This window comes from Lissotriton helveticus, chromosome 10, assembly GCF_964261635.1.
Source record: "Lissotriton helveticus chromosome 10, aLisHel1.1, whole genome shotgun sequence".
Taxonomy (NCBI): domain Eukaryota; kingdom Metazoa; phylum Chordata; class Amphibia; order Caudata; family Salamandridae; genus Lissotriton; species Lissotriton helveticus.
In genome coordinates this window covers 33,662,960-33,679,536 of record NC_136071.1, presented here as the reverse complement: position 1 = coordinate 33,679,536, position 16,577 = coordinate 33,662,960, and the positions used below count along the sequence as shown (strand labels likewise).

At 45.5% G+C, this 16,577-nt stretch overlaps 1 protein-coding gene across 4 annotated transcripts in view; it reads right to left on the bottom strand.

Annotated features, from left to right (window-relative positions):
• UBA1 (ubiquitin like modifier activating enzyme 1) overlaps nucleotides 1-16,577 on the bottom strand; it is a 194,197-nt gene that overhangs the window by 92,018 nt on the left and 85,602 nt on the right. For all 4 annotated transcript variants that reach the window (XM_078664659.1, XM_078664660.1, XM_078664662.1 and 1 more), the window contains exons 2-7: nucleotides 5,268-5,384; nucleotides 3,900-3,958; nucleotides 3,350-3,518; nucleotides 2,313-2,447; nucleotides 2,026-2,132; nucleotides 1,537-1,627 (exon numbers count right to left, since the gene is read on the bottom strand). In XM_078664659.1, the coding sequence (XP_078520785.1) occupies nucleotides 1,537-1,627; nucleotides 2,026-2,132; nucleotides 2,313-2,447; nucleotides 3,350-3,518; nucleotides 3,900-3,958; nucleotides 5,268-5,384 (678 nt within the window). The remainder of the gene's footprint in view (nucleotides 1-1,536; nucleotides 1,628-2,025; nucleotides 2,133-2,312; nucleotides 2,448-3,349; nucleotides 3,519-3,899; nucleotides 3,959-5,267; nucleotides 5,385-16,577) is intronic.

The following is a 16,577-nucleotide window of genomic DNA, read 5'->3' as shown; positions in this document are numbered from 1 at the left end:
AAGGCCATTACTAGAGACATGGCCATCCTGTGCTAACATTGCCTCTTATTATCAAATAATCTCTACGCTCAATGTCTAGTGGCTTGGTAATCAAGGAGTAGGACAGCTAAATTGTTTGCACACCCCATCGTGTCTTATTTATAATCCAGAGTGGCCCAACTACAATCCCAAGGGCATGAAACCTTTTCACCTGTTGTAGCTCAATACTGACAGGATGAGGATGAATGTAATGCTAGGCATGAAAAATAATAAAGACAGGGGTGGGGGTTATATCAAATGTATTTCTCGAAAAGGGTGGTCTTGACAGCTAAAACTTTCTAGCCTGCTTTATGATGTCCATACATTTTTATTTTATTGAGCTTCTCCCTCGTCAACAATTTCGGAAACACTGGCAACTTCCACATGGCCATGATAAGAAAGAACCATGTTTGTCAAGACTAGTACAGTGCAATAAAGAGGATAGCCATGCATGGCACAGCACTTGTTGATGACCAAACTTATTTTTTGTATTGGTGGAAAAGCGTATGCAAATATCCTGTACCAATTTGTGCCATATTTCCTTCCTATTGGTTATGTAGAACAAAGCCTAGTGTTACTCTGTAATGCTTCAAAGTTTGAGTTGATTGTTTTTGCTAGACTTTACCCATCTGCGCTTCAACCCAGACAGACTTTTCTGTTCTCTTCAAGACACGAGGAATCTTATTTTAAGCTGTAGAAGACAATCGTCTGAGGCACTGTGTGCCTTTGCGAAAAGGTATTTTGGGATTGATTCTGGTACTTCTACACAATATTATACTTAGTGAGCTCTACACTTCAGAAAAGCACCTGTCTTTCATGCCCGAATGTTTAGTTTATGCCATACCTTGAGCAGATGTTTCTACCATACCATGGGAGGGTGTGTATTTTTTTTTACTTACTTCTGAGAACAAAGTACAAGCATTAATTACAACCATTTTTCTCATTTTGAAAATAATGTAAACTATGTATTGTCCCAGGTCTAGAACCCCCACAAAAAAACCTCAAAGATGCATAGATACAACTGTGCTGCCAACATTCACTTTGACAACCTGGTCTTCCTATGGTAGAAGGCCAGATAAAGCCAGGTTTTTGCCCTGCAACAGCAATCAGTCCCATTGCTGCATATGGCAGCTCCCTCATATTCAGCACCTGACTTCTAGCACTCAGCCCGCAAACCAAACCTCCTGCTGCATATGTACTGGAATACGGACGACTTTGTACTAAAATGCTAGCGAGTCATGCTGGCTGTGCCTTTAGTCAACAGCCAAAATCAAACAATTTCACAGATTCCCAGACAACAATGGATGATAATGCACAGGAGAAAATGTAATAGGAGAATGCTGCAAAACAGGCGTTCCCCACCCTTCAAAACAATATATGTAGCATTATAACAAAGGTAAATTAAGCCACACTGAAACGTTTCAACCCCTTAAATTAAACAAGTGTTATGGGAAGGAGGGATCAACGACACGGTCTCATGACAAGTTTGAGACTGCACTCCGTCAAGCAGACTCTTACCTTTGTAATCATAGAGATCATGGCGCTCAGCGGCTGCTCCCCGTTCACGTCCATCACCACCATATCCTCCCCAAAGTCACAGAACAGCTGGCTATAGAAGAGAAAAGGCAGTGGTTGAGTCCCTGCACTGGTGGGACAGTGGTATGGGACAAATCTGGTTTCATATTGCACAGGAATTCCTTGTGAGATGCGAACATGAAATATCAGCATTGGGTCAGTGTCCTCACTGGTATCAGATTGCCTGAATCCCTACTTTCTATCTCGGCGCTGGCAAAGTTCAAGAAGTCCCTGTCCAATGGAACAGAGACAAACTGGTGTTTAGTTAAGTTTGCAGCGCATGGAACTGCAGGTACATTTTTCAGACCATGTCATCAGAGGTTGAGTAAATTACAGAACATGAAGAACCAATCAAGTGAATGTTTCCGGTTGCGAAAAACCAAAAAATTAGAAGGTCTTACAGAAGAACAGGGAGTAATTGCTGCTTCTTACCCAAACAAACCTCTGGTGTCCGCAACAATGAACTTGATAGATTTGTCATGGCAGATATCGCCCACTCGTAACTGCTCATCAAGGGAGGAGTTGGTGAGAACAACTACCTGCAGGGCAAGGAAGACAAACATGGTACTGGAGTCGTGTAGTCAAAACTTACCAGGAGACAGAGCAAAGTATGGAGTTTGGGCGTATAAAATTTCACTCGAGACATGGCAGCCGTATATCACCAAACCAACACAGAGTCAACGCACCCCAACTGGTATTAAAGAAAAAATAAACAGTACCTGGAAGTTGACAAGGAAATCTTCAGTCAGCGGGCCGGTGTGAGTGGAAACCGGTACATAGTTGTTGAGCTCAGCAAGGCGTGGGTGGCAGACCTCAGCTCTATTCTTGCCCAGATCATTTTCACGCAAGTAGAACTACATACAACAAATAAAAAAGAAACCAATGACATAGGTATTTTATATTATACACTAGAACACTAAAATACCAAGTTTGCAGAACTAAGGGAGATGTGCTGCAAAAGGGGATAAAGGGTACTGTAACAGCCTCAACCCGTGATAAGGCAGCTGTAACGGTAAACGATACAACTATGTTCTGGGAGCACCTCTATTCAAGCCTTAAAAAAGTTGAATAAACGTTTGCTTCTGCTCAAACAATCTGCTTGAAACAAACAGTATGCCTATATATTTCCAGCAATTAAACAAGTCATACTGATTGTTGCTGTACTGCGCAAAATAAAGGAAAGGCCCTTAAAGAGGCGAAAACGTAAATTAAACAATGCATATTTTGACAATTTTATGGAGTGACGCTTAGCCATCCCTCTGTACTACCCCCTCACAGTGCCTTTTAATGACGCTCATCGTGTTTACATCATCAGCCAAGTCACTGCCTTCACATGTGCTGATTGCTCCCACTCAGGCAACTTTTCCCAAATGATCTGGCCAAGCCAACTGACCCTTTGTTGATGTCCAAAGCTGAGTACACAGAGCAAGTACTGGAATAGGTAGTGCAATATATATATATATATATATATATATATATATATACATATACACACATACATACACATATACACACACAACAATGGAAGGCCTTACGGCTATATTTAACTTCTGATATTTTTTCCACATCTGAGATGTTTCAAATTAGCTTTTTATGAGCAAATTAATTTTACATATGAACTACTAAAGAATCAAAGACAATTCCAAGTAGCGCTCAGCCCCTCTCCAGCGCGTTAGCGGGTCTTCGCATTTGTGCTATACTTCTATTTCTCTCTTGACCGCAACGCTCAGCAGACTACGGGTGGATGCACACCTACCTGGGAGGAGAGATCTGACCACTCTGCATTGCCTTGATCATGGATGCAGACTGACTTCACTCCTCCAAGGATAATATTCTTGGCTACTTCTACACCCAAGCCTCTCATGCCGGAGACCAAGACAGTGGCGTTCTGCATCCGCTTCATTGCCTCATGGCCCAGCACGTACCTAATAAAATAGGAAAGCACTTGTTAATAGAAGAATAGTTTAGCAGACATCCAACAGACCTGGTCACCAGGGAGCAAGAGAACACAGCTGTTCTATGGAGATGAGCGTGCTGGGCTAGAGGCTATTTCAAACACCATCCACCCAACCACCACCCAACCGCCACCCAGGCCAACTGTCCTAGCAGCCCTCAGATGATGTGCAAATACCGACATGCAGTCTGCATGAAAGTATGCAATCAAAGAAACACAGCCAAGTCCACAAAACATGTACCTGTATGTACCTTAATTCATTGCTTACGGTCTACTGAGCACAGAAAGCTAGATTTTGAGGTCGGACAGTCCTGCCACAGCAGCAGCCTCAAGATAGTTGTAAAATACTTACAGCTGCCGGGAGTAGAGGCCTTCATCAATGTCCGCGTCATTCCCATTGCGAGCCATACCCTTTAAAACAAGAATACGAGCATTAGACGTACGGTGCAGCTCTTGCAGCAGCAGCAGGTTGGCACTCTAAGAGTGAAGTCTTTGAAAAGCAAAGGTTTACATCAGTGAGGACATACTTTCACGTCCTACAAAACTAAGTGCATGAAAATGAAATGGGCAGATACTGGCTAGCCTCCGGTCTGGAGCTGCATCTGTTTTCCTGTGATAAAAAGGCCACATCCTAGAGCCAAGTACAGCCTTCTCCCTTCCCAAGATTAACGGAGCGCTATACCAAAAGTGAAGACATGGCGAAGGCCCTCCGGAATAAAGCATTGGGGCAGCAGCCGATTTGTTTTCTTTTAAACAAAGTGAAGCTCTACATGTAACCCATCCTCCCCAACAAAGGATATCTTTTCAAAAAGAAGCAGAATATACACACGCCAAGTGAGACACGGAATATTAGCAACTAGCATTAGCATTTAAGGTAGGCAGGAGTAAAAAGGAGTGTTTAACGGAAATGTATTGGATGTCTCCACAAAGAAGGCAAAACTAGATTCTTTTTCTACAAACACCTTTCCTGGAAAAGAAACGTGGCTTTGGCAGGGCACAATTGTTATGCTTGCAACATGTTTCGACTAACGAGTGATACCATGCTAGAGAACCTGGCGCTCACAAAAGCAAATGCACCTCTTTTAAACAACTAATGGCAAGCAAAAGGGTGTAGGAAAAAAGAAGCAAAAATAAACAGTTCCAATATCAGCTCACTTTCTATAATGTACTGAAATGTGGGAGGCCTAAGTGCGCTGGACGGTTATCTGACGCTCAAGTGTACTGGACGTAGAATGCATGGACAGTAAAGGCTTGTGTGTAATAGACAGTATCAAAGTGAGACTAAGGCCTGAGTATACTGACAAAGCCCTGAGAGGTGAAGCACTATGGCTAACAGATATACAGGACTTCATACACTGAAACAGAACCTATGGGAGGGGGAGCCTGTAAGTACAGAGCAGGAACCTATGGGAGATGGAAGTCTTTCCAATGTACAATGTAACATTAAATGTTTGGGACTACTGAACATGGACCTATGGGAGATGGAAGTCTTTGCAATGTAACATGAAAGACCATGAGTGCTGAACAGGGAGTGCATCTGAACCTGTGTTAGATGGCCAATGAACCAATGAGGGATGGAAGCCTTGCATATGCAGAAGGCATGTGGGCTAAATAAAATAAACCTATATGAAATGTCCAGCAGTGTAGGCCTGGCTCCTGGAAGCAGTGAGATTTATCCTGCCCTAGCAAAGCCCAGGTCAGTAGAGATTGGTTCACTTACGTTGGCCGGAGGGGTGCTCAGGTCAGTCTTTACAGATATGGAAGAGGAGCAGTTGGAACCCGTCTTTGTCTCTGACCCGGACACGCGACGCTTCTTGTGCAGCGGCGAACTGGACATCTGAAAGGAAGAAGAGGAAAAATATCAGCAATGCAGCAGATAGGCAAGAGTTTAGACAGTAATGGAAAGCAGCCACTGACCAAGCAGGTGCATAAAATAAGCACCAAGAATAAATCACCTCATGCCCAACCATGGATACACCACTTTAAGATGGTGCAAAATAAAAAAATAGAAAAGTTCAACTACGTACTAGCATCAACCATCAGACACGCAATATCACAGTATAGGCGAATACAGCCATGCAATAGTAGTGTGCTATCTGCAAGATTATTGCAGCATTATACCTCTCTATTATCTGAAGGAAGTCCTTCCATTATAGGAAATTCTGTTCTCCATGACTATAGAAGTGCCTTCCCAATGTGTTCTTGTGGTTTGAGAGTCTGCCATTTATTGCAGTATTATACCTCTACTTGTATTGTGTACTCCTTTGTAATATGCACACGTCACTTTCCCTCTTGTAATGAATCGTTTGCTACCTCTTGTATTTTGTTTGCTTTCGATACATGCACAATTGCCTCATGTAACGTAACGTTTGTTCTTGTGTTCTGAGTATCTGCCATTTAGTGCATTATTATACCTCTACTTGTACTTTGTACGCTTTTGTAACATACACACGTCACTTTTTTTCCTCTTGTAACGTATCGTTTGCTACCTCTTGTATTTTGTTTGCTTTCGATACATGCACAATTGTCACTATTGCTTATGTAACGTAACGTTTGCTTTTCTAACATGCTGACTTGTAATTTTTCCTCATGTTTCACTACTGTTCCTATTGTGAAGCGCGCTTGACACCTTCGGGAAAAGTCTGCGCTATATAAAAACGCATAATAAAAAAAAAAAAAAAAAAAAGATTATTCCACTTGCATGTCACCGATTAGATGGCACCATAGGGGTACTTTGCAACTACCTTCCCCTTCGCCTGGCTTTTAGGCTGAGCAGGGCTGTTCTCCTGCTGCTTGGCACTCATGCACCACCAGGCTACACTGTTAACATTTAGAAATAGTATATTATTTATTCTTCATTAGTTTGCAATTTGTATATTAAAAATTGATTTTTGCATGAAATATAATACTTAGAGTCGGACCCTCTTCCAGTTTCCTGCTTTGCCGTACATTTAATGTTATGGTTGTTGAACAGTTAAATATTTTGATGATGTTTTAAGTACATATTTTGTCTATTTTGGGTGGATGATAACTATTTTAAGCTTTTTTCTGACTTAAACTGAGAAATGATAGTACTGCAGTGATCTGATTATTGTAAAAGTATAGCTTATAATTTTTGTTTGTAATGAACCATTTTTTTAAATGACAAAATCGGGTAAAGAGTGCGCATTTTAATGTAGAGGGAGGGATTCTGTAAGATCTTGTAATAGATATGTCACTTAACAGTAGACTAATATGGGGAGAGAGAGAATTGCTGTGTACATTTCATATTGTCCTCTCTTCCAACTTATTGTAAAGCGCTCTGATACACCTCGGGATCTTGTCCGCGCTATATAAAACTTTATAAATAAACATTCACCAGTGTCTTCTATACTATACTTCTCAGAACTTTAGGTTCACACACCAGGCCATTACCAGACTATGAAGGCGAATGCGTAGGTGTCAAACACAGATTCCAACAGTGGCAGTATTCTACAAACAAGATGTCCGGCCGTGAAAATGTAACGGAATAAGACACTCTAGGAAAGGAAGATTGGAGGTATGTATTGGTAAAGGTGGAGTTCTTCTCTTGCTGGAGTGTGCTTTATGGTCACTCATGTTTTCTAGGGATGAATGCCATACAGATGCTTCACACACCTGAGAGATTTGAGCAGGATATGTGTCATCCTGAAATCTGAAGAATACCTATCCAGGGACATTTTTCCTTTACAATGAGTAAGTAAAGGTAAAATGGATACATGTTCTGACTTCTAAGGCTAATGCTACCTTGTTGCTCTGTTCCTACACCTCTTATGACCTCTCATCCAAGGGAGTTACACTGGAAAAGATGGGGGACTTAATAGAAATGCAGAGAAAGAAATAGAATAAGCAAGTTTCAGTTGTATTACAGGCATCATGTTAAGATTGCAGCTTCAACCAATAAAATGAATGTTCCTTTTGTGCCTATGTAAGGTCCATTTCCCTGAGCTGCCTTCATGGCTCCGTAATGCTCAACCATGGCCAACATTCCCAGCTTACTATTCCAAGCATCAGACTGGTTGGTAACCTGAAAATGTGACTGTAAAACCTGCAGGCTGCGTCCTACATCTAGCCAAACATGCAAGCCACTAGTTCTGTTCATGTTACCGTTTTCACTGTAGTAATCTGCATAGCCCAAAATCTTTACACTGAGGATGCACCAAGTGTAGTATCGCTCACCTGCACTGTCCTGGTCTTCGACAGACCACTTACTAGAGAGAGCACTAATGAACTGCAGGGCGAAAGAAGTGTAGAAGGCCCACTGCAAGTCCTACTCCTGAGTAACACTTTCAAAACATTGAGTGGGGAAAAGATATGTTGTTTCTGTTTCCTGAGACTTCAGATGCCTTCAAATATCTGGTACACCGTCATCCACAGGGGCACACAGACACTTCATAAGAATCCTGTAGGAAAGTGCCCCTTTTTGCATGGTTATCCCCTTAACTAGTTTCCAGATTTCTGATGCACTTTGACCAAGTGTGCCCTGGGTCTCTGACAATCCGGTTCCCAGGGCCTGTGTTCTTTCCCAAAACTGTAGAATTGGCACACCTCTGGCCATTCATAAGCCCCTTAAAATATGTACCAGTGGCTTAAAGGACCTTGTGACCGGAGAGGGTCCCTTAGGGCTGCAGCATGTATTGTGTCACCCTAAAGGACCACATGTCTTACATAAACACACTGCCACTGCAGGCTATGTGTTGAGGTGTAGCTAAACTAAGTCGGCATGGCACAACTTCCTGAGTGCCATGCCTACACACCACTGCCTGTGGCATAGGTAAGTCACCCCCTCCCCCCCCCCCCTTGCAGGCCTTACAGCTCTAAGGAAGGGTACACACTACAACACGCGAGGGCATAGCTGCATGAAAATTCCCCTACAATGTCTTAGTCCATTCTTGGACACTAAGTGCAGTGAAGCCATTTTGAGTACATGGGAGTAGGAAGCTGGCTCTGTACTTACTAAACCAAAGTAAGGTATAGGGTGCACAAAGGCCAGTGGATCACCAAAGGCTTACAGAGGTAAACGTAGATAATACCTTACTCTTTATTTGTGGTAGTGTGGGCTAGCAGTAAGGCTTCATCAGAGGGTCGTGTTAATCATTTATTGTACACAGGCAAGTAATGTCTCACACACACACACAAAGACTGAACTCTGACCAATTGGTTTAGTATAAAAGAGCAAGTTATTTACTTAGGGCAACGATGTATCTAACAGACATAGGTTAGTTGTAGATCATTTACGTTAGAATTTCCTCCAGGCATCAGATTGTATCCGGAGATTTTTTTTAGCAATACCCATGCGCGCCGGTAGGTGGCTTGTCGACTGCGCGCCGGTAGGTGGCTTGTCGACTGCGCGCCGGTAGGGGGCTTGTCGACTGCGCGCCGGTAGGGGGCTTGTCGACTGCGCGCCGGTAGGGGGCTTGACGACTGCGCGCCGGTAGGGGGCACCGTTTTCACCGGGATGACGTCGCAGTGCCTACTTAGACACCACCCCTGCGCACTGACGTCAGTTCTGAAAACTTTCCACGCCAGAAGCGCAGAGCCACGAAATGACACGGACCACCGGTGCACCAAAACTAGGACCCTGTGATAGGAGTCCCTATCCTTAAAAGTCAGTTCGCAGAGCGGAGATGGGTGGGGCGGTAAGGAATCTACAACTAACCTATGTGTCTCTTATAGATACATCATTACCGAAGGTAAGTAACTTGTTCATCTGAAAGACAGTCAGTTGTAGATTCCTTACCTTGGAATAGATACTCCAGCAATACCATCCCCGGAGGAGGGTCTGCAAACTAATTTCAGACTAAAAAGTCCTGGAGGATCGAACAAGAAAAATAGCTGTCCCTCTGAACTAGACTGTCCAGGTAGTAATGTCTGATGAACATGTGCAGAGATGCCAGCGTTGCCACCTGGAAGATAAAGGAGTGGGACTCCACGTGCCAATGCAATGGTTGCTGCCGTAGCCCTAGTGGAATGAGCATGCAGCCACACTGGAGGATCTTTCTTCCCTAAAACATAGCAGATCTTTATGCAAAGGACAACCGATCGAGAGATGGTACGTTATTGAATAGCCCCGCCTTTCTTGGAACCCACATATCCAATAAAGAGTTGGTCATCCACCTGGAAATCTTTAGGGCGGTCAAGGTAGAATGACAGCGCACGTTTAGGGTCAAGACAAGTTGATAGATTGTCCTACATGTAAAGATGTAACCCCTTTAGAAAGGAACAAAGGCCTCTTTCTAAGCACCGCTCTGTCCGGATCCACAGAGAAGAAAGGGGGCTTTGAAGACAAAGCTTGCAGGTCACTCACCCTGTGAGCAGAGGTGATGGCCATAAGGAAATCTGTTTTCAAAGTAAGGAGCTTAAGAGGACAGTTATGAAGAGGCTCAAAAGGAGCACACACAAGAAATGTGAGAACAAGATTCAAGTCCCACTGGGGCATTATGAAAAGAAATGTAGGAAGATGAGTAATGGCTTTAAAGAAACTTTTTACAATAAGAGACTTGAATAAGGATGGCCGATCTGGCAGCCGACGAAAAGCAGAGAAAGCAGCAAGATAGCCTTTAAGTGTCCCCAGAGAAAAATCCCGCTGGGAAAAAGAAAGTATGTACTAGAGGACCTCTGACAGAGGGGCAAAAAGGGGATCCATAGCCTTTGCGGTGTACCGTGTCACAAACTTGTTCCATCTACAGGCGTATACCCCTTTAGTGGAGGGACGCCTGACTGCCAAGATGACATTCCAGACTTCGAGCGGAAGGTCGAAAGCTGTCGACGGTCGCCGCTTAATCTCCACGAAAACAGGTGGAGACTGGACAGGTTTGGGTGAAGAAGCGACCCCATCTGCTGCGACAGAAGATCCTCCCAAAGGGGCAGTCTGATCGGAGAATCGATGGCCATGCTCAGTAGATCGGGGTACCAGACTCTTCATGCCTAGTCCGGAGCCACAAGAATTACTTGGGCTCAGTCACTCTTGAGCACTCATTGGGAGAAAGTGCCCTCTATATGCATGGTTGCACCCACTTTTTGCTCAACTGCTGATATACTTTGACGGAGTGTGCCCTGGGCTCCTGCCAATCAGGTACCCAAGGACCTATGTTCTTTCCCTAAAACGGCATTGAAGATCAAACCCAATTGTCACTCTTTGCCCACAGGTCAGCCCCTGGTAAATGGGAGCACAAGTATCCAGGGCACTGTGACCAGGGAAGGCCTCCAAGGGCTGCAGCACTTACTGTGCCACCCTTAGAGGCCCTGTACCTTTACACTCACACTGCCTTTGTTCTGCACCAAAAGATGCAACCTGCAAAATGAAGGCGACATGGCACACATTCCTGTGTGCCATGCCTACAACCCACTGCCCTTGCATAGATCAGCCCCCCCCCCCTAGCTGTGAGCACTATACCAGTGGTCAGGGTACAGGTGCACGGGCCCCGTACTCCTACATTGTCTAAGCCAATTCTTAGACGTAAGTGCAGTAATGCCATTAAGAGTATATTGTGCTGGAAGTTTGTCATTACGATTTCCACAGTTCCATAATGGCTTTACTGAAAACTGAGAAGTTTGGTATCAAACTTCTCAGCACATTAAACCCACACTGATGCCAGTTTGGGATTTAATGAACACTGCACACAGAGGTCATCTTAGAGATGCCTCCTGAAACATGACTTAACACTAGTGCCAGGCTGAGTGGCTGCTCCCCAGCTGCCACCACCAGACATGTTTCTGGACCCCAGGGTCGAGAGCCTGCTGCTTTCGGGGATCCTGAAACAATGCACATCCTGGAAGGTGCCAAGCCGCTTACACCAGGATGGGAAGAGCCCACGAAGGGGAAGCTTCAAAGGCTTGCTGCCTGTGTGAGTTTCACCAGGCCTTTTGCTGCTTCCAGCTACTGGTCCCCACCGGTTCTGAAACCCACTTTGGGCGGGAGAACCAGGTGAGGAAGGGAGGTGTGCCCACCTTTGCCAACCCCAACCCTCAGGTAGGGAGGCAAGGTGAAGCACAACTCTCACTCCCCGCCATCTTGCAGATGGGGGACCAAGCCAACCAGAGTTAGGCATATGCCCCCCTCCTACTGGGGGTGGCGTAATAAGGGGTGTAACCACCCCAAGGAAGGGACGAGGACCTGCCCTGCCTTCCAAAGGAAAGACTGTCTCCAGTGAACACCGGATTTTTTCACCCACAGACTCCAGCAAAATCAACGAGTCTGCACAACTCTGGTGCAGACTCGTGGCACCCGGTCCGGGTTGGAGTGGCCCAACACCACAAGAAGGTCTCCCCGGCAATTCTTACCCGTGATCTCTGACCTGCCTCGAATCTCCCAGTGAAGCCCGCAGCTTCTTTCTGGAGGACCAGCCTCCCAACCGGAGCTGGTAAGAGAAACTGTACGCCTAAAGATACCCCTGCACCTTAAGTCCCTCGGCCTTGGGTGGCCCAACTGGCGGCGTTCCAGCATCCCCAGGCATACCTCTCCAGCCGGTGGTCACCTCCAGAAGATATTAGTCCCGAGCCTGCAGTCTTTGTTGAAATCGGAAAATCCCTTTTTAAATCCACAGGGCACCCAACACCAAACCAGCACCCTGCACCCAGCCGCCTCTACGCCTCAGTAGGTGCTCTTTTGTGCTAAACAGGATCCCCCTTTGTCCCTTAGCCTAACACCAGGAGCTTTGCTCCCACAACCCAGTGGCCTGCTTGTAAGCAACCACCAACCGGAGGTCCCCTATTCCCCATTGGATAACATTGAGCCTCAGTACTCTGCACCCGGCCGTCCTAGTGCCACGGAGGGTGTAACAAGAGTGCATCATTGACCCTGGGGGAACCCTTGTTCTTACCCCAGGAACTTAAGCCTAAAGACCGATTACTTACCTGGTAACCGTTAAGTTAATTTCTCTCCATAGGAACCAATTGGCTATTTTTCTCTGAAAAATGTTTTACGTGTGGAGTTGATTTGTATGGAAACTTGAGTAATAACAATTGTGCAAAACTGATTTTACTTACTTTTTCTCTAGGAAATGTCCCAGTGTGATATCTAGGCATATCACACAGAGTAGAAAAAGTAACTTAAAAAGTATTCTAAAAAGTCATCTGTACAGTAATTTCAATACCTTGACTTACCTGTATTTCAAACAACTGCATTGCATTTCAACTTGCATTCACTTGTAAACACTGCATAATATATTGCAAAGGATTTATTGAACTTACCTGTGCCAGGCTTGGCTATAGAAATAAAATACCTAATATTTTTTTTACAAACAATATTGGTCCGAGTTCAGTCTTTGAGTGTGAGACATTATTTGCTGATTGAGTGTGTACAACAAATGTTTAACACTACCCTCTGATACAGCCTTACTGCTCGCCCACACAACCACAAATAGAGTAAGGTGCTATCTACTTTTACCTCTGCCTTCTTTTGGGGTTCCACTGGACAAGGTGCACACTATACCTCATTTTGGTATAGTATATACAGAGTGTCAAACAATAAGAGAGGGTTCCACCTTACACAAAGGGACAGGATGCCAAATTGACAAATAATCAAAAACAACATGTTTTGTATTTACGTGACTTAGATGGCAGCTCTGGTCGTTAGGCCACATCTCTAGAGAGCACGAGAGTGCAGCAGGGGAGAGAAGCACGGAGAGGGAGCCCAAGAGTGAAGGGGTTGTGTGTGTGGGGGGTTGTGTGTGTGTGTGGGGTTGTGTGTGTGTGTGTGGGGTTGTGTGTGTGGGGGGGGTTGTGTGTGTGTGGGGGGGGGGGTTGTGTGTGGGGGGGGGTTGTGTGTGGGGGGGGGGTTGTGTGTGGGGGGGGGTTGTGTGTGTGGGGGGGGTTGTGTGTGTGGGGGGGGTTGTGTGGGGGGGTTGTGTGTGTGGGGGGTTGTGTGTGTGTGGGGTTGTGTGTGTGTGGGGTTGTGTGTGTGGGGGGTTGTGTGTGTGGGGGGTTGTGTGTGTGGGGGTTGTGTGTGGGGGTTGTGTGTGTGGGGGTTGTGTGTGGGGGTTGTGTGTGGGGGTTGTGTGTGGGGGTTGTGTGTGTGGGGGTTGTGTGTGGGGGTTGTGTGTGGGGGTTGTGTGTGGGGGTTGTGTGTGGGGTTGTGTGTGGGGGTTGTGTGTGGGGGTTGTGTGTGGGGGTTGTGTGTGGGGGTTGTGTGTGGGGGTTGTGTGCGGGGGTGTGTGTGGGGGTTGTGTGTGGGTGTGCGGGGTTGTGTGGGTGTGCGGGGTTGTGTGTGGGTGTGTGTGTGTGGGGGGGAGGTCTGTGTGGGGTGTGTGTGGGGGTGTGGTGTGTCTGTGTGGGGGTTGTGTGTGTGTGGGGTTGTGTGTGGGTGTGTGGGGGAGGTCTGTGTGGGGTGTGTGTGTGGGGGTGTGGTGTGGGGGTGTGGTGTGTCTGTGTGGGGGGTTGTGTGTGTTTGGGGTTGTGATTGTGAGTGGGGTTGTGATTGTGAGTGGGGTTGTGATTGTGAGTGGGGTTGTGATTGTGAGTGGGGTTGTGTGTGGGTTGTGTGTGTGAGTGGAGGGGTTGTGTGTGGGTTTGTGTGTAGGAGGTTGAATTATCATTTAACTTGCAACCGAGCAGCTTCTGTTCAGAAGCTTGAAAGTAGCAGTTACATAAATCGGGAACTGCAGCATGCCCATGGCTCGCCAATGCATGTTGCAAATGAAACGAAGCATAATGTGTTCGGATCGCAATACAAAGAAAGGCAATAAAAACACAGGGTGGTAAATTAGACATGAGGGCAGCCTCGAAGCCAAATGGTGTGCGATGTGAAGGAGGGATATGGGAACAGCAAGGAAATACTTGTGAGGGAGGGGGAGAGTGGTGGATGCAGATGGGGATTAAAGAGGTAGTGTTTGAGCAGAGATTGGGCTATAAAACAATTCATAGGCTGTGCTTATGCTCACATTTTTTAGGGTCTATTAAAGCACCTCATGAGCCTTCTATTCTTTAGCTGTATGCAGCGCTCATCTATCTATATAATTACTGACCCCCTAAAGGAAAACAAGCTGGGCAACAGAAAAGGAGACACGGCCGGCCGTGAAACTGAAAGCACGGCCGGCCGACCATGAAAGCCTTTGATGCAGCAGGGGGTGGAGCGGGAAGAGCTGCTGGCGGCACCAAGCTGGGCAACAGATGGCTGGCGATTTGATGCTGTGCACGCGCATTTTAACTCATTGCGCTTGCGCATGGAGCTAAAAGCGCACATGCACTGCATCAAATCGCCAGTCTAGTTAAAGTCTGTTTAACCACTTGGATGCTAAGCCACTTGGAGCCTCTTCATGTAAATTCCATTGAAATGAATGGGCACTCCATGACGAGCTGAGCTCGTCATGAGCGTCCATGGGGTTAAGCCCCTATAGTCTTGCTCCGCTCAATGCGCATGCGCATTGACAGGCGAGACATAAAAAGGGGAGGGGGGGGGGGGGGGGGGAGTGCAGGTACTCATTTAAATGTGGCGAGTGGGCGGGGCTTAGGGGAAGACATGCTTTTTGACTTATATACTATTTGCAGCACATACCAAAACACATTAAAAATGTCTTTCAATAAACATAGAAGGTGTGTTTTACTCATTACACAACGAAAGCCAAACGTGGTGATATTTTCACATTTCCTTGTTTTGTAATGAATGTATTGAATCCTTTATTACTACCATGGCTGCATGATTCGAACATGTAATAAAAACTAACAGAAAACATATAGCCCCTATGCAGGGCTATAAGTGGGATGAAAAAACGTGTTTGTCTCCCAAAGGGGCTTGGCCGAGGGTGTGGCTTTAAAACACCTAGGCTAAAAATGTGTGCTTAGCATAGTAAGCTGGCCCTCTGGTATTTTGCTGGTTCTATCACTGCATCCAGATATCCAGATAAAACAAGTAGCATTACACATACAACAAGCCAGGACTATTGGCTTTGCCAACGGTTGTTGGTCGCATAAAATAAAATTAGCACCAACTATGGCTTCGTTGAATATAGTATTGAAAATGCTTCCATTCTGAAATGAGACTGTGAAAGAAGTAAAACTAGTCCCTTTGAAGTTACCTCAAAGCAAAGGCAGTGAAGGATGGTACTGGTCCAGAGGTAAGATTTGTTTTCACCCTGAGGGCGAGGGCAAAAATAGGGAGCCAGATAGGGACCCGTCTCCTCACAACTGCCGGTGCTCAGCACCAGCACGACCCGGCCCACTTAAAGCCCTGCCCCTATGACAAATATATTCACCCTACTGGGTGAGAACAGGCACATCGCCCACAGAGCCTCCTGTATCATTTGCATCACCCCTGCTGCTGTCATAGCAATTCAATACATTTTTTATTAAGGTATGGAACTCGAAAAGGAGGTCCACTTAAAAGGTTACAAGACAATAGCACGATAAAATTATATTTTACGTTGCGCAAATAGAGACCTTTACCGTAGAATATTATTCGCATAAATCACAAGAGACGAATCACTCACTTTTTAGAGGGTTAAAAAAATAAATGTAGCAGCATATCGTGAAAGTTCAATTTTATAACAGATAAAACCACAGCCATAAAATCGACAGGGGATATATCTTGAAAAAGAGAGAAGAAAGTGCTTGTATAGAGATAACTGAACATCCTTCGAACTGTAGCAATAGTTAGGTGCAAAATTCAGCTAATAATGATGACATTAAAGAGGAAAAGAACCAGTATCACAATAAGATTACATTACAGCAGGAATTCATAGGAGGAATGTTGTACAGGCCACTACCCCCTTTAAGTGTACCATGCATTCTGCCTACATAGAGAGGAGCCACCCAGTTACCTGTAACCGTACCATGTATTTTGTTGCCACTGTAGGAGAGGGTCTCCGGTTTGTTTGCGTGTTCATTTGTCACCTACAACCACATCTACCATGATTCCACCCTATGGCAGCCTCTCGAATGGTAAAAGGAGCTCTAGTGCTTATCTCTCTCTGCAGAATCCTTCAGACAGAGCATCAATGTGTGGTTTCTCGCCAGAGAAGCACTTTGTATAATTTCATATTCGGCAGGGGACACGTTCAACGCTGAATGCTGGGTC